This window comes from Mesocricetus auratus, unplaced genomic scaffold (assembly GCF_017639785.1).
Source record: "Mesocricetus auratus isolate SY011 unplaced genomic scaffold, BCM_Maur_2.0 Super-Scaffold_100691, whole genome shotgun sequence".
Lineage (NCBI taxonomy): Eukaryota > Metazoa > Chordata > Mammalia > Rodentia > Cricetidae > Mesocricetus > Mesocricetus auratus.
In genome coordinates this window covers 15,278,353-15,297,751 of record NW_024429267.1, presented here as the reverse complement: position 1 = coordinate 15,297,751, position 19,399 = coordinate 15,278,353, and the positions used below count along the sequence as shown (strand labels likewise).

The 19,399-nt window shown below is 36.5% G+C and overlaps 1 protein-coding gene across 1 annotated transcript in view; it reads right to left on the bottom strand.

Annotated features, from left to right (window-relative positions):
* Bmp5 (bone morphogenetic protein 5) overlaps positions 1-18,548 on the bottom strand; it is a 121,928-nt gene extending 103,380 nt beyond the window's left edge. Inside the window, exon 1 of the mRNA XM_005073721.4 lies at positions 17,334-18,548. Within this exon, the coding sequence (XP_005073778.1) occupies positions 17,334-17,823 (490 nt within the window). The 5' untranslated portion in view covers positions 17,824-18,548. The remainder of the gene's footprint in view (positions 1-17,333) is intronic.
* Positions 18,549-19,399: the final 851 nt, after the last annotated feature.

The window sequence follows — 19,399 nt, the reverse complement described above, 5'->3', positions numbered from 1 at the left end:
CCATGAATGTAGTGTAAGGGAGGAGGCCTCAGAAATCTCTGGGGCCTTGGGTAGTAGATCAGTGTTTACTATGGCGTACGAATGAACTTTAGGAGCCCATTCCAAATAAAGGAATGCTCTCTCAGCCTGGACACATGGGGGAGGGCCTAGGTCCTGCCCTGGATGAAATGACAGACTCTGGAGATCCCTCCAAGGAGGGCCTCATCCTCCCTGGGGAAATGATATGGGGATTGGGTAGGGGGCTGGAGGGCTGGTGGAGGGACAAGGGAGGAGGGGTGGGTGAGGGAGCTGGGATTGACATGTAAAGCATTCATGTTTCTAAGTTAAATAAAAACATATATTGAGGAAAAAATCATACTGTGTAAATACTAAGTGCTTGGTAAAAAGAAAATGAAGTTATAAAAAGAAAACATGCAAAAATATATTGAATTTATGTAATACCAAAAATAAACCAGTATAGATATTTTAATAACATTCATTTATGGTGATATGGATACATTAATATGCCATTTGGAAAAATATTCTAGAAACTAAAGAAACAAAATAGAAGGCATTACTTCCCATAGACTAAACTAAAAAGGATTTTGATTCAATGTTCTTAGGCATTTTGAGGTTATTTGCATAATATTTACAAGTCATTTATGTGCCTCAACATCAGTTTGCACATATCTATTATATCCTTTCTTTAAGTTTATTAATTTACATAGCTATATATTTAGTAGACAACATCTATATTTTATGCACACTCCATTTTTTTTAGATAAGTTTTACATTGCCCAGGCTTGCCTCTAACTTACTGTGTAGTCCAGGCTGAACCTGATTCTCCTTCTTTTAACACTCAATCATAAGATTATAAGATCGAGTCACATGCATACCTAAAAGCAACCTCCAAATACTTTTACTCAAATCAGTTCTTGGCTTTGGCCTTTTGTTTCCTTTTTCCTGGGAAGAAAATTATTTATTGTCACCTAGTCAAATGTAACCTATTAATAAAACTTTGCCATTTCTGTTAACAGCTAATGTTTACTGCAGTGATTCATTTAAATAATAAATACCTAATTTCCCTTTAGTTGTAAGCATGACCTATTGCGTAATAGTTTCTGTATGAACTAGCATTTCTTTAATGACCCCCCTCTCCCTGCACTTCATGAATATCCTGCCGTATCCAAATCCTACACTGCACATGCAACAATGATATTGTATGATATCCTGATGCTGGGTATAGTTTAACAACTATCTACATTAAGATTTGTATTGAGAATATTATGTTGTTTGTGGCTATTGTAAAGGATGATGTTTCTCTGATTTCTTTCTCAGCCCATTTATCATCTGTTTATAGTAGGATTACTGATTTTTTTTAGTTAATCTTGTATCTTGCCACTTTGCTGAAGGTATTTATCAGCTGTAGGAGTTCCCTGGTAGAATTTATGTAAACTATCATATCATCTGCAAATAGTAAAAGTTTGACTTCTTCCTTTCCAATTTGTATCCCCTTGATCTCCTTTTATTGTCTTATTGCTCTAGCTAGAACTTCAAGTACAATATTGAAGAGATATGGAGAGAGTGGACAGCCTTGTTTTGTTCCTGATTTTAGAGGTATCATGTTGAGTTTCTCTCCATTTAGTTTTATGTTGCCTGCTGGTTTGCTGTATATCGTGTTTATTATGTTTAGGTATGCTCCTGCTATCCCTGATCTCTCCAGGACCTTTATCATGAAGGTGTGTTGGATTTTGTCAGAGGCTTTTTCAGCATCTAGTGATATGATCATGTGAATTTTCTTTTTCAGTGTGTTTATATGATGTATTGTATTGATGAATTTTTGCATGTTGAACCATCTCTGCATCCCTGAGGTAAAGCCTACTTGATCAGAGTGGATGATTTTTCTGATGTGTTCTTGGATTCAATTTGCAAATATTTTATTGAGTATTTTTGCATCAATGTTCATGAGTGATATTAGTCTGTAGTTTTCTTTCTTAGTTGTGTCTTAGTGTGGCTTAGGTACCAAAGTAATTGTAGCCTCATAAAAAGAGTTTGGCAATGACCCTTCTGCTTCTATTGTGTGGAACACTTTGAGGAGTATTGGTACTAGCTGTTCTTTGAATTTCTGGTAGAATTCTGCTCTGAAATATTCTTCCACTTACGAGTTAGTCTAATTTGAAAATGAATGTTTTATCAGACACATTCTTATTGTTAAAATGCCTGCTATTGTCATGGTTAGGAATGTATATACACATATACTTTCATACATGCCATAACAATTAGCAACCAAAAAGGGAGAGGGAGCATGAATTTGAAGGAGAGCAGGAAGGAGTGTATGGGAGAGTCTGGAGAAAGGAAAAGGAAGGGAGAAATGTTGCAATCAAATTATAATCTCAAAGATAGTAAATGGGGCTGGAGAGATGGCTCAGCCGTTAAAGGCTAGGCTCACAACCAAAAATGTAAGAGACAGTAAATAAATAAATAGATAAATAAACAAATAAATACTAAATATCACTACTTTTCTACTAAGATCATTGTGGGTAGGAGGTTAGCTTATGAGCCATTCTGTCTGGGACAGAGGTCTGTTTTCTGTAGAGAATTTAAAAACAAGAACACAGGCAATTATATTCACTCAGCTTTTTATCATTATCATGCCTCAGAAACTCTGGACAATGTCAGTGATAAAACATTCCTTCCAGCAAAAATAAATGTGTTGATACAAGTTCAAAAATTGCCAATTGGCACATTTTTATCACTTTCCTTTTAATAAGCCTTGCATTCTGCAGAAGTTTACAATACAGCACAATAAATAGTGAAGAATTTTAGTACAATTATACCTTTCTGTAACAATCTTTATGTTAGTCATATGTTAGTCAAATCAACCAGTAATATAAAGAAGCCAAAAATTCCAAATAATTATGAAATTATAACTAATGTAATAAAATCTTATTGTGAATTGTCTAGTGAGGTCATTTTAGTAGAATGTTTTTAAATGTGAGAACTTGAAAGTTTCTAGAAACAATTTGAGGAAATCAAATGAGGGATTGAAGAGAGCACCACTGTTAAAAGAACATGCTTCTTTTGCTGAGGCCTTGAGTTTGTCAGAACCCATACATAGTAAAAAAAAAAAAAAAAAAAAAAAAAAACCAAAAGAAAGAAAGAAAAAAAATGGCTGCCCTACCAAAATCATTCCATAGCTTCAGTGCAATCCCTACCCAAATTGCAACACAACTTTTCACAGATCATGAAAGGACACACACAAAAAAAAACCACACACAGGATAACTTAAACAATCTTCAATAATAAGAACTGTTGGAGGTATCACCATCCCCAGTCTCAAGTTGCACTACAGAGCTATAGTAATAATAACAGCATGGCATTGGCACAGAAACAGATACAATGACCAATTGAGTCAAACTAAGAACCCATACATAAATCCTATACAGACACCTAATTTTTTGTAAAGAACCTGAAAAATACACTGGGAAAAAAAAGACAACAGTTCTGGTCAAACTGAGTAAGTACATGTAAAAGAATTCAAATAGATCTAGACTTATCACCCTGCACAAAACTCAAGTACAAGAGGTCTTTCCTCAATTTAAAACTGAACCTATGGATCTCTGTGAGTTCAAGGCCAGCCTGGTCTACAGAGTGAGGACCAGGATAGGCTCCAAAGCTACACACAGAAACCCTGTCTTGAAAAACCAAAAAAAAATAACCTGAACCTGTTAGAAAAGAAAGTGGGGAATAGCCATGAACTCATCGGCACAGGAGAAGACCTGAGCAGAACACTGTTAGCACAGGCACAAAGATTAACAATTAATAAACAGGACCTCATGAAACTGAACATCTGTTATACAGCAAAGGGCACTGTAATTCAGATGAAGTTGCAGCCTACAGAATGGGAAAAGATTTTACCAACTACACATCTGATAGAGGGCTAATATCCAAAATATATAAAGAATTTTTAAAAACTAAATATCAAGAAAACAAATAACCCAATTAAATAATGGAGTACAGATAGAAAGGAGACTTCTCAAAAGAAGAAACTAAAATGACTGAGAAACACTTAAAGAAATGTTGAACACCCTGAGTCATCAGGAAAATACAAATCAAAACTACTTTGAGATTTTTCATAACACCCATCAGAATGGCAATGATCAATAAAGCAAATGACACATGGCTCATGAAATAAGTGGAACATTCATCCATTGCTGGTGAGAGTGCAAACTTGTACAACCACCCTGGAATTCATTGAGATGCTTCCTTGGTAAGATGTGTACAGTGCTACAAAATGGAAGTGAGGGAGGAGCGATAATATGAACAAAGGAGTCAAGACCATGATGGGCAAACCCACAGAATCACCTGACCTGAGCTAGTGAGAGATCACAGACTGGGGTCTGACAAATGGGGAACCTGTATAAGACCGAACTGGACTCCCTTAATATAGGTGACAATGGTGTGACTGGGACAATATATGAGGCCACTGGCAGTCGATCCAAGATCTAACTCTAATGCACAAACTGACTTAGTGGAGCCCATTCTATATGGAGAGATGCCCTTGCTCAGCCTAGACACAGGAGTGTGGAGGGTGGAGAGGTGCCTTGATCTTGCCTCAACAAGATGATGGGACAGACTTGGTAGACTTCCTAAGGGAGGCCTTACCCTCTGTAAGGAGCAAATGGGAGGAGTGGAGGGAGTGGAGGCAGTGGGAGGAGAGGAGGAAGGGAGAACTTGGATTGGAATATAAAATTTAATTAATAAAAAATTATTTTAAAAGATCCAGCTATAGCGCTCTTGGTCATATCACCAAAGGATGCTTCATTCTACCACAGAGACACTGTTCAGCTGTGTTCATTGCTTCTCTATTCATAATAGCCAGAAATTAAAAACAACCTAGATGTTCCTTAGCAGAAGAATGGATAAAGATAGTGTAGTACATGTATACAATGTAGTATTACTCGGCCATTTTAAAAAACGAAATTCACAACATATGAAGCAAGCTTGTTTCTAATTTTTAAAAAAATTAAAAATTTAAAAAAATGAAATTCACAGGCAAATGGATGGAACTAAAAAAAAAAGTCATCCTGAATTAGGTAACCCAGAAAGGCAAGTAAATGTTGATATTAGCTATTAAGTCTGTGATAACCAAACTACAATCCATAGAACATAAGAGGTTAGAAACTGGTGTGTGTGGACAGATTGATCTCCCTAGGAAAGGGAAATAGAATAGATAGTTATGGGATGGATGGGGGGGTACTGGAATGTGGGGATCAAGTTGAAAGGGGAAAGGGAGATGTGGACCAAGGAGAGAATATAAGGAAAGACAGCTAAAGCTAAATAAGGACCATTTGAGGGGTAGTGTGGAAACCTAATACAGTAGAAGTTTCCTAAAATACCCATAAATGAAGATGATCTAAATGAAATCTCCAAATAACAGGGAAGACAGAGTCCAAAGTGAACATTTCTTGGCACCAGATGAAGCTTCCAGTTGCCGGTATTAGGTTATATCTAATTGAGTTGTTGGCCAGAAGGGTCCCATGGGAACCCCTAAACAACTTAGGCTGTTGCTAAGACTATAGTTTGTGTTCCACAAACAGACAGCAAGACCCCATTGCTTAACACAATACCTATACAATTAGTTGAACATAGAGAAGTCGACCTGTGCCTACAGAGAGAGAGCCTTCTCCTCCTCTATGTGCTACCATTTTGGTACAGGAAGGTACTCTGCATGCTACCAAAGGAGAAATGCAAACACAAACCAATGATGTCTTGCTTGCAATACATTCAAGTACAGTGGTGATAAAAAGCTTGAGTGAATAACCAACCGATATCTGATTTGACTTAAGGCCTATTCCATGAGATGGAACCTGTCTTAAGGTTTCTATTGCTATGATGAAACACCATGACCAAAAAGCAAATTGAGAGGAAAAGATGTATTTGGTTTCCACTTCCACATTGCTATTCGTCACTGAAGGAAGTCAGGACAGGAACTCAAATAGGGCAGAATCCTGGAGGCAGAAACTGGTTCAGAGGCCACGGAGGAGTGCTACTTACTGGCTTGCTTCCCATAGCTTGCTTAGCCCACCTTCTTATAGGACCCAGGACCAGCAGCCCAGAGATGGCACCACCCACAATGGGCTAGGCCCTCCCTCATTGATCACTAAGTGAGAAAATGCCTTACAGCTGGATCTCATGGAGTCATTTCCTCAGCTGAGACTCCTTCCTCTGATTACTCTAACTTGTGTCAAGTTGATTCAAAACCAACCAGTACAGAACCCACACCCAACATGGCTTGGGTGACTGCATATCACATGGGCGCAAGGTAACCAAATACTACTGTTCTAAATGAAATGACCCCTAATGAAATTCTGCCTCCCTCGCCATGATCAGAGAAGCTTCCTCCTGCAGCAGGTGGGAACAAATACAGAGACCCAAGCCAGGCATTATGCAGGGAGTGGGAGGCCTTGGAACACTCTGTCCTAAACAGGATATCCCCACCAATCTCTCTTCTCAGAGTTAAGAGATCCCTGCAGAAAAGGAAACAGAAAGAGTGAAAGAGACAGAGAGGATGAAGGACACCAAGAGAATAAGTCCTTCTAAATCCACATGATCCATGCACATATGAACTCACAGAGACAAAGGCATAATTCGCAGGGCCTGAATGGGTCTGCAACAGATGTGGTCCTAGAGCTGAAAGGAGAAGCAGATACATGTCCCCATGCCTACCTGGAAGCTGCCTCCAAAAGTGGTAACTACTTGGACAGAAAATTAGTTTCCTCCAATGGGGTCTCAATGAGGAAACAAGCTACTCTTACGGGTGTGCTTCATGCCCAGCAGTAGATGACCAACAGAAATGAACTCAACAGCATCTGTGAAGGTTCCTGGTCTCATAAGGTCATGGCACAGTGTTTCCCTTTTTAATTTTATCATATTATCTTTCATTTCTATTTTTATTTTATTTATATAATTTTCTCTCTCTCTTTACCCTAACAAGTCCTTTGTGTATATATTACGGCTTCCAATGTGCTGTTGTTATGGAGTTCCTGTGTGTTCAAATGAGTAGATCTGTTTCTTGTGCTTTCTCTCTTCTCACTCTTTCCTTTCTGTTTGTTTTGTTCTATTCCAATATGTTGGGTTTTTCTCTTATTATATTATATTTTAGTTATTTAAAATGAATTTAAAAAGCAAAGAGATGTTTCCTTGAGCAGTGATAATTACACTTATCTGTGGGTCTAAGGATAATGCTTAGGATGTAGGTAGGGTTTGGATGATTTAGTAAAGTGGCCTTAGGTTATCCTTAAAGATCCTCCTGGTACTCTTTCAAAAGCAGAGATTAAAGTTTCTAAAATGTTGGTAAATTAACAAATACATCTCTCTTTTTTTTATTCTCCCTGCTTGCTAATGAGAATTAAGGATAATTGGGTGGATTTGCTTTTTGTATTTCAGCATAGTTTTGAAAAATGTTTTTCTTACAGAAATATTTTCTTTAGGAAACATCGATTACTCTGATTCTCATCCTTTAGTTAATAAAATGTGTGGGGGACATAAGAAAAGTTCCCAACATTTGTACAACACTGGTATAGTAAGCTAGCTAAATTAACAACCCATTTTGCATACTCACGACATTCACTACTACAAATCAAGAGGTATATGCCAAGTGTACAGTTGTCTGTGTTGCCTAGAACACAGACGTGGTTTCAGCCATAACTAATGGGTGAGACCAAGCCCATCTGTTTCTATCTCAAGCAGGAATTTCCTAATTTATAGACAGTCATTTTCTTACATTCTCTCCTTCCACTCTAGGTTTCTCATGAGATTCACTGGCCAGTCTGGATCAAAGAAACTGAAACAAGACAGGGATCTTTAGCTATAGACAAACTCTTCCTGTGTGGCCTTCTGTACCAACCAACGAAGTGGGATCCATCTAGCCTCTAACTGATTTATCCCTTCCTCCCAATCTCCAGTCAGTCCTTCAAGGCCAATTTACTGTTTACAATACTGACATCGAGCTGCTTCCTGTTTTGCCAAATATTATTCCTTGTTCATGCCAGGTTTGTCTCTTAAATATCAGAATCAACAACACAGATCAATCATAGTTTCACCCCTTGTAGCTTGCAAGTTATATAGCATTGCACGAAGACTGTCCCTCACTCCGGCTACCTACTACTTCCTTTCTTCTGTCTCATGAACAGGCACTTCCTTCAAAAGGCTACAGCCACATAATTCCTTAATATAAAGTCCCCCAGTCAAGCCTCATATCTAAACTAGCCACACCCCCAAACAGCACCATGGGCTGGGGAGCAAGCGCTGCAGCACATGAGCCTGTGTTCACATATCGCATCAAGCCATAACAGTTCAACATGAGGGCAGTCAGTAAAACTTGACGCTTCACTTTTGGTTTTCTCTGGATAGAGGAAAAGCTACACGAGTCTTGCCAATTGCTTCCTGGTGCATCTACTTGCCAAAGCCTGGTAGACTGGATCTCTGCTAGCCTTAGACTCCTAGGAGTCTATTCTAATAGTAGTAACAGCAGAGGATACCCATGTGTACCACGTGCAGGTCCGCAGGCCTGTGACAGTTCTTGATTAAATCCAAGTTACAATTTTCTCCCATGATCTCTGCTAGAAAGTATTTAAAACAGTTATAATAAAGTGAAATGGTTTGCTCGAGGATACACAGCTTTCAAGGTCAAAGCTCATATACTAACAGTTTCCACAAAGCCCTCACACGTAAACCCTATTGGCAGCCAAGGGGGAAATGAAACAACCTCTTTTCCTCCCCTCAAAAAGGACATCTAAGGGGTATTAACTGGCCCACTTAGTGGGCCGTTTTCCCTGCCACCCCACTTCAGCCAGTTCATTAGCATAATTATTTGCATAAAGTTCAAGTTGAACTGTCTTTCACTGCACATTTTAATAATGAAAGAAAAATACAAAATTTGGGGCTGCATAGATAGTTCAGCGCTTAAAAGCATTGGTTGCTCCTGCAGAAGTCCCAAGTTTGGTTCCTAGCACCTACATGACAGTTAAGAATTGTCTGAAGGACACTCCAGTGGTTTCCTTGGGCACCACCTTCACACAGTACGCAGACATACATGCAGGCAAAACACCCATAGAGCAAAAAAGTAGATATGTCTTTTTTAAGAAGGAAAATGCAAAACTCTAGGAAACAAAATAATAATATCTAATAAATTTGAAGGAGAACTGTCCTGGAAATGAACATTCTAGTCCGTGTTTCTCATGATTCAAGGAGAGGAAGGTGATTTTGGTCTCAACACTCAGGGGTTCATTATTTATGAGACAGGCATGGCTGAAATGCCTGCTATTCTACTAAATTCTGCTTCTGTGTCTCAAAAGAATTCTACCTGGGGAGAGTGGAGGTAGTAAGCAAGAAAGACAATAATCCCAATTTACCTTACCATAACGTTATGTTTTCTTGCAACATTAATTGTGGAATGTGAATGCTACATGTGAGACTATGATATGATTGCAACAGAATTCAAACACTAGCTCACAGACACTAATCATTTTTAAACAGCAACTTAAGGAAGCCTTTAAAATGAAAATGTGATGCTCTCCTCACTCGCCCCACCCCCTGCTCTGAATCTGCTGCCTGTGCAACACAGTGTCTTCCTAAAATTCCTATTCCTCCTTCTCTAGCAGTTTTGGGAATCTTCCATGTTTATCCTTTTTAAAAACTCCACTTATTCTAAAGTAGCTATAATGTTGAAATCAGCATCCTATATACAATTTACAGGCTTTCTCCCTCTCCCCAGAATGGGATGGTTGCTTTCATCAGTTTATTTTCAACTCCTGAAATAATTCTCTCAAGAGAAAATATGATCCCCCATTTAAAATTCACAAGTTAATAAAAATTTTCAACATGTATGAATCTTACATTGAAAGCAAAGTAGTTCTAGAACTCATTGGACCAGTCTCCTAATTATTTATTCGTTCAATTATTTGTTTATTCATTTGTGTACAATATTTTTTGTGTGTACCTCAAGATCAGCCTTTTTCCACATTTTTCTGCTCTGCTCTCTGAATCATGAAGATTTTGGGGTTTGACAATGGATTCTGTGACTTTCAGTAAGGAGCATGAATGGGAACCATGGCTAAGAATACAGTCCAGGAATTTACTGCTTGCTCTCCTTCCCTGCTGAACATCTGGGGGTTGGCTACATGGCATCTTTGTTCACAAGGTGACAGTGCTTCTCAGGGTAACTTTCCCATATATCTGTCCTGCAAGTCTTGCGGTAGCAATTTTTATCATATGCCTAAGAATAATGAGAAGCCAGGAGCTGTGCTGGGCTACTGAACTATCACCTACATTTTGTTGAAAAGATCTGACTACAACAATATAAATATTAATCAGTTTCTCCTCAAATGATTCAGCTTACAAGTGTTTCCTCTTTCCTTCTGGGACTCTGAACAAACACTGGGGTGACACAGGGATAAATAGGGAATGGCTCTTACCACTTACACTGGTAAGCAGATGCCATATGCAGGCAGTGTTGTGGGTGTAGATGAGAAGGGTTCCAAGCCTAGTAGGGCATTGTCTTTGATCTCATATTCCTCTGGCACCAACTTTGAATTGCTAGCCATTTTTTTGGACAAGGGCTCACAGTTTTGTCTCACACTGGGATTCACAGATTTTTGTAGTCACGCCTATAAATACACCATAGATGCCCGACACAAATGCAGACCTAATAACAATCACAGATGCTCTTCCGCGTCTTAACGCAGTGGCTCTCAACCTGTGGGTCATGACCCCTTTGAGGGTGATTGTTTCACAGGGGTCACATATCAGATATCCTGCATATCAGATATTTACATTATGCTTCATAACAGTAGAAAAATTACAACTATGAAGTAGCAATGAAATCATTTTATGGTTGGGGGTCACCACAACATGAGGAACTGTATCAAAGGATATTATATTTACATGTTTGTGTGTGTGTATGTATGTGTGTGTGTGTTGTGTGTGTGTGTGGTTTGTGCATATGTGCCTCAGCATGTGGAATTCAGAGAATATTTTGAAGGAATCGAGCCTCTCTTTCTACCACGTGGATTTCAGAGATGGAACTCAGCTTTTCAGGCTCGATGGCAACTGCCAAAACTGTGTACATATGCGCACATGTCAAGGAAGCCCATTCAATCTTAACAAGTTGTTAACAACCAATTCTACTAATTAATTGAATAAACACAATATCTAAGATACACTTTATTATATTCATTTCTAAAACATGGAATTATTTCTTGCTTGAAGGGTATCCTTACTATCCCCCTGCTTATGGGAAGGAAGATGAAAGAACATATTACAAAGACAAAGATATTACTGTCTTAGAAGTTATAGGCTTGCAAGACTTACTTTAACTGCTATGACATCTATTTTAAGCCCCACGTGACTTTGTCACATAATATTTATTTGACTCTTTGCCTGTTGAACAATGCACTCTCTTTGAATATATTGTCATTGTTAGCTTCTTTTCTTCTAAAAGTACCAGATAGTTTTAATCCCAGCACTCGGGAGGCAGAGGCAGGCGGATCTCTGTGAGTTCGAGACCAGCCTGGACTACCAAGCGAGTTCCAGGACAGCCTCCAAAGCCACAGAGAAACCCTGTCTCGAAAAACCAAAAAAAAAAAAAAAAGTACCAGATAGTACTCTTAATTAATCTACAAATATCTTTTTATCCACATTTTAAGCACTGTTTACATTAATAGACTTTTTCTATTTTTTTTATTAAAATCTATCTACCCGCCACTGTTTAACAACTCTCATACAAATTACAAAGATGACTACTTGGTTATATGGATTATTTTAAACATTTCTGTGGGGGTGGTAGGAGGTAAATAAATCTCCCATCATTATTTTTATCTTACTGTCAAACTTTGTGAGCTGAACCTTAAACATCCCAATCTCACAACATGAAAACAAACCCATTTCCCCTCCAAATGAATGAGCTGCTTGACAAGGCTGTCGGGCTTTAAAGGATATCTTAGCCATGGGTATTATTTTAAGAGATGAGCAAAGGGGAAACCCTGCAGCCTAGCTCATAAAATATGAACAGAAGGTGCAAAGAAGACCTCATAAATACTACTTAGAACAAGGGATTCATTGTTTCCCTCCAGTCCTGTGAGTGGCTCCTGTGATCTCAGCCCATGTCTGTGCATTAGGGAAGCCTCTTCCTTTGACCTGTGGGTTTTTTTAAAGCCAAACTACTACATTATTTACAACTGCACATAGTAGCTGCTCTGTGTGTTCCTTGTGCGCATATACTGAGACATATGCCTTTCTTTTCCCCCAAGTCAGTATTTCAGTGCAGAAGGGTGAAGGGGCTTTTTGCTAGAGCTAATGTCGGGATGCTAAATTAGCTTCTGTGCCAGCATAAGGTAGACAGAGGACTTCCCAGAGCATTCTCCACCTATACCACATAAACCAGCTCATTTACTGTCTTTTTTAATGTACTTTTTAGAAGTATTTTATTTCTTTATCAATCTTATCTACATTGTTTTAATCTAGCCCATTATCACCTCTTGGGAATTTAATAAAGGGAATAATTTCTTAATATTAGTGGTATTGGTCTTAAATAAAGATAATATAGAGAAAAATTGGATGGGAATTGAATGCTGAATTAGTTATGTTCAGGGCTGTAGTCTTTTCAATGTTTTGCTTTGGTTTATTTTTTTCCTTTTAAATTTTAATCACATTTAGGAATAGTAAAGTCAAAGTATCAGTGAAGTTTAGCCAAAGGGAGCCTCAAATAGAGTAGATAAAAGGAAGGGGCAGAGGGGGTGGTTCAGAGAAATCATTGCAAAGGACAGCAGAAGCCAGTGAATTATAATGGCCTGGGGTGCTCTCCTCCCTGTGAATGGAGGCTGCAACTGGCACATCAATACCTTTTCCTTCTCAGCTACTGAGAAAACAGGAGGCTCTACCTAGATTCTCAAACTGGAACTAATTGATTTTCAACTAATCTAAGCCTTACGTTATAAAGAAAGTAAGACCAAAGACAACTCCCAGGAAGGGTGGGAACGGTAAAGACAGCATGCCAAGAAAGCCTGAGGCTCCAGAAACTACAAAACTAAAAGGGAGAGATTAAAAGTGTTGGAGTTGAGGCAGGGGGTGAGGAAAGAGTGTAATTACAGACAGTGAGAGAGTAAGAAGCTACATACAGGTCGTGCTTGGGACCTGTCCAACATCTTCTAGCTATATGTCCATTCCTTCCTAATTCCCAAGTTGCTTGTCATTAGACTTTTAAAACGTACTATTTTGTAAGTGACCATTAAGACATAATTTTTTTATAAACTATGTTTATAGTATTCTCCCTCTGGGAACTGCCCCAGTCATTTGGCAATAAAATAGCTTTAAGAACCACAATCTAGTTGTCTTGATTATAAATGAGAATAATTACTGATGAAGAGAGAAAAGGTTTTCATCCTTAGCAATAATTTTTCCCTTCAAACAGGGGGAAATTTTTAAAGAATGATTGTTGTTTTGCCCAGAATCAGTATTTCTTATTTCAGATATAATCCACTGATATGTGCTATGGTTTCAAATCATCTTTTGTCTCACCCCATCACTTATATTTTTTAAAAAATTGCATGTGTTTATATTACACCTGTTAACAATGCTTTTGGAAAGACTTCCTACCATGAGGAGCATCTTTACAAAGATTTATGTATAAGTTCCTCTCCACTGAGCACTTGAGTCGGCCAAAAACAACAATAAATACCAATGATGACTTTCAAAGTTGTTAATTGAGGACATAAACATTATATTTTTTTAATAATGGGGGATGTTATTTATTTTAGGAAGGGAACCTTAATTTAGTACTCTCCATATTGCTTGCTCCTTTCATATCTAACATGTTGTAGATCACAAAAATGTTCATTGTTACATCTATATACTTTATACTTGTACATTAACATATAACTTAAAATTTATCTAAAAAGGATTTGAAATCAACACATCAATGACCCAAAATCTACTAATAAACACAAATGGCAAATTTTGCTTTCAGAAAAAAATATGTGTATGTAATGAATAACACAAGTTTCCTATTACTTATAATTTTCTCTAAAATGTTTAGTTTTGTATCATTAAATAATTAGATGAAGCATTGTTATCTAATTTTTAAATAATTTTAGAACTATCCCACAGGCATATGTCCCAAGACAGGAATTGTACTTAAATGTTAAAAGTATATAATTTAATTGTTGATTTGTATGAGTAGTTCATACACGAACCAAGTAAAAATTTAGGAAAATGAGATATAAAAAGTAAAAAAAAATTACTATAATTTACTTTTGTTCCTCACAAAGTTAAGTGGTATCAGTTCAACAAAAATTTGGCTGATATTCAACAATTTGAAGGCAGGGATTTAATCTGTAAAAATTTCTTACTGTAACAGAAATTAAATTTTGTCTAACCATTTAGATTTGTTTCTTTAAAGTGAACGAGTTGCTAAAAATCATTTAAAGGTAGAATACTAAGTTTGGCTTATATTTAAATGCTTACATGCTCTAAGTCCTGATACTTGCATTTTATTTTTATCATTTAGTAAATTATAATATTTTTCACTTATGAAAACAATACTAATTCACAAAAAATTAAAAATAAATAATGTGTTGGATATGATTCTGGATCTGAGTTAAACTAAATTACTTATGAAAAATGTTACCAATGCCATCCACAGACTTATACACCCAGGTGGCTTCCTCAGAACACGCCCCCTTTTACTACTAACTGAGCTAATTGGACTTCATCTCCATGACATAAGCATTTTTTCAGATACTAAAGAAATAAATTTCTCTTGAGCTTCTTAACACTGTGAAACACAGTGCAGGTAATATATGGTGGCAAATTACATTAAGAGCACTGGAATTTTTTTGGTTTATAATGATATTATACACTTAGCTTTCCAAGTATGCTTTGATTTGTTTTATGCATGGAAGAATACAGAAGTGAGCTTTAGACTAGGTAGTGATTGCCTATAAACTTTGGTTATATTTGTAGGCATGTTTTAAGAGTAATAAGATTGTAGCTCAATTTTACTTCAAGACAACTACAAGAAATCCATCCAGGATCAGAATCCATTTTCTAATAATTTCTTATACAATATTTCTTTGGGGGTTATTAATTAAAAAAATGATATGGCTTGTTATTGAGGAAAACACCACTAACCACCTGTTCAAACATGTTCAAAATAAGGTTTCTGGAGTTTAAATTTAACATTATTTCTCTAGAATAAAATAAATAATTGTAAGTGTTGATGTAAGTAATCAGCTTGTAAACAACTGCCATCACACTGTGACCAACACAAGAAAAATACCGTTAATTCAAAAGCAAAATATTATTTAATGGTAAAACAGGGATCTAGAAATCATTGAATAAATAGTTTTCTGTTTGTTTTGTTTTCTTATTTTATCTGTATTTACAAAAAGTAATGGCATACAACTTCAAAAATCTAATTTTTTCTAAAAGAAAAGTAGAAAACTATTACAAAAGATCAAAAGATTCGGTTTAATCAAACATATTAAGAAAGATTCATGACTGAGTTATTATTGATCACAAATTCTCTTTTGCCATGTTTTAGAAGATCTAAACAAATAACTAAAGTTGGTCTAATAGTTTAGATTTGTTTCTCTAAAGTTAACAAATCACTAAAATAATTTAAAGGTAAAAATTATGGTGTTTGCTTTAGATGTTTGCATGGTCAACAATCCATGTAAGATGTCTACATCTAAATATAGTGATTTACTTTTAGTTATGCTGTGCAAAACGTGTTTTATTGATATTAATGTGAACTCTTGAACAGAAAAAGTTGAAAGGTAAAATGTTCTAAGAGCAATATTTTCATGTCCCTCATACTAAGAAGAAACAATAGAACCAATTTAGAATTGAGTTCTATTTGAAAGCTCTCACAGAAGCCTTCTAATTATCTGTACAAAAGAAAATGCCATGAGAAAGACCTGCAGAGCACCTGGCATGCAGTAGAGGATGGCTTTCTAAATACCAGTACTAGGAGCTTTGTCCCTGATAACACAAAACACATGATTTAGTAAGCCCCTTATCCTTCATGCCAGGATTGCTAAGAGTAAATGACCACAGCATATTAAGAAACATACATTACAAACTTGGCCACATGTCACCAAGATTCGTTACTATCTGACTTTTCAGAAAATATTTCCTTTGAGATAGTATACAAGGATATTTTTTACTAGATGTAGAGTAAAATATTTTGAATTCAACCCAGATTGCATTTTAATCTAAAAATTTTAAAGGTATTACTTTATAGGGACCTTAATTCTTTAAAGTTTATTAAATTTGCTGGTTAAATTTTAAGTCTTAAAACTAAATTATGTTTAATGCTACTTTCCTTTAAACGTCTAAAGATACTCAGTTCATCTTTAGCATGTACCAAAGTATTTTAAGTTAAAACGACCCTTGTAAAACTATTATAAGTAGATAAAATATTTAATATACTCATGAGAGGGAGTACTAGTCAGTAGTGTGCCATTTGAGATTGTCATTATTTAAAAATTACCACGAAGCACCAGCACTGAATGAAATATAATTTTAAAACCTATTCTTTAATATTCTTGTTGACGTTTATGGAAATTATCAACTAAATATTTTACCTCAAAGGAGAACTTGGTATAGACAAATACCGCAAAGCAAGTTTTATGTTTATCTTGCCTGTGTCAAAAATCAACTACATATGACTACATTTTAATCATTTCACTTAAGGAATGTTTCAATTAGACTGAAACTTCTTTTCTAAACTATTTTTCCTTGAACTTCCTTGATTGTTAATATTTACAGTTTCACTTGATCTTCGTTAATTTAATTTAAAGATTTTTACAATTTTTCCCCTAGATGAGAATTTTTAAGTAGCATATGAATATGTATTCTCATGCTCTTTAAATTACTAACAAAAAAATGGTTGGAAAGTTATTTTTATTTTCCCATACATAAATACTGGTTTCTTCCTTTCTCCATTCCTTTCTTTCTTTTTTCCTACTTGCCAAAAGCATATGCTAATCTCATAATTTCCCTTTTTATAATATTGCTTTTTATGCACATCTTTAAATTAAATTTTAACAAGCTCTCAAAGCACCAAATTCTACCCAAATTGTGACTGTTTAATTTTAGCTACCCATGCTAAATATATGTGACTCTGTAGCCTAAAGCAAAACCTGTATCACTGTAAAAAATGAGACAAGTCATTGAGGAGAATTTTATAAAATGAATATATAAACATGGCCACCTACCAAGAAGCTGCTTTACCATTAGAAAAAAAATCTACTTTCTAATTATACAGATGAAGAAATAAATGAACAACATACCTAAGTTGACAAAGCTCATGACCATGTCAGCATCATTCAGAAAGTTGGTATCGTGTAGGCTGGCAAGAGGAGGGCTCTGGGTAGTCAGAGGAATCCTTGGAGATAACTGCATGCGATGAGCATACCCATTGGAAGAGGCTGGGTATCCCTTTCTCGTCTCTTTGGCCTCCCCTGCCAGGGATACCCTCACCAAGTATTCAGACTCTTCAGGGTTTTCCTCGCTGGCCATGGCATTGTACAGATTCAGCATGAAGAGGGGTGCAGAAGATGCTTGTTTTCCAGGTGAGAACGGCCTGGGTCTGTGAGGCAAACCCAAAATAGAGAGAATTTCCCTCTGTATTTCCCGTCTTTCATGGTTCCGCAGTCTTCTATAAATAAAACTGGAGTGGACGTGATTGTCTCCCAAACCTCCTTTTGCATAGACCACTTGAACCCAGCCGCTCCAGAGGAAGCCCACAATACCCCTAAGGAAAAACACAGTCCAATGCATTTTTGTACAAAAGCAAAAGTCGGTATGTTTAATCCTTCTTGTCCACTTAAAAATAATAATAATAATCCAGGCTCCTTGGAGGTCCACTGTGCCAGTAGCTGTAAAGTTGTAAAAACAAATTTACCTATTCTTCATGACAGTGGTATTTCTGAACACAACATCCTCACTCCATTTTCTTCTCCTGTTGTAAATATTTTAAAATACGTCAAGAGTAGTTATTTCTATGAAAACTGAAATTCAGATTTCTAATTATCCACAGTTGTTAAGAACTTTTGCAGTATTGATGTAGCAAAAGCTGGCTAAAGTTCCTTGATCAAATAACCTATGCATTCCTGTGTGAATTTATGATAATCAGGCCTTTGGTATTTGAACTGACGAAAAACTGGTCTTCTGATAGACTGTGGCTCCCAAGTTCTCTTCACTGGCTCTGACTTCTTCTCAGTGCTTGAACTCCTTCCAAGACAAACTCCGAGGTCAGAACCACAGATCTACGCTGATCTGCACCTTGCTGTTGGAATTACATTTGTCCGGCAGCCTAGTGATAACTCGAACATCTCTTTTATGGTCTTAGTGTAAAACAAGACCCAGGGTTATACTGTTCAAGTAAATGTGTTTCCCTGAGTTTACTTGAAATCCTTCCTGTAAATCCACTCAATCTTTTCCCCCTTCTTACAGCTAATTCCACCTCCAGCAGGCACAAATATACCAGCCCTCTTCAAGAGAGATCTAAGGAGAAATGTAAGCACAACCCTGCTGGGAAAGAAGAGGCTTCTCATTGTAATTTGAAACTGGTAAAGCAAAAAGAAGTTAACCCTTTTGCTACCAGGAAAGCTTCCATTTTCACAATTTTACAACCATGCATGTAACATACAGAAGTGATATGTAGGGTGTACAAGTTCCAGGGAAGGTAAAAACCATTTTTCAAGTAGCAGATTGTAAACTTTGCTACCCTTCCATAAAGAAATGATTTTGGTCTTTTTAGTGGAATGCATTAATACGCTTCTATATTAAGTCTCAGGTTGTAGCAAGTTAACTTGGTATGTCTCAGGTCCATGCTTGAGATTATTTTAGTTTTTGGAAGTCATTAAAATTTACTTCTTAAAAAACTGAAAGGACAAAATTTTAAATTGGAATAAAGTTATTGATTCTTAATGATGACCGGCTATTTTAAGGTAGAAGAAGTAGATGATGAATCATTAGCAAATATATTCTATCAAAAAAAGGGATAATTATAGTAATTCCAGAATGGGAATTAGATAGCCCCTACTTGTCTGTAGAAAATATTTAAGCAGAAATATATATTTGTTTCTGACTAAATCAATAGTTGAAATAGAAATATCTAATATATAGTATCATGCTTAACTTTTACTTCATCACAACTGAAATGTATACATAGTTACACTAAGATACTTATTACAAAGAGTACTCAGTACTTTGATTTAAGTTGTGCAAATAAACATGTAGTGCTAAAGATCAAATACCCTGCGTGATGACACACAAATTAAAAGTGGAATTCCTGAACTTTGATGGGTAGAATAGAGAAAGTGTGCACCTTTCTAGAATGTCATACCTAATC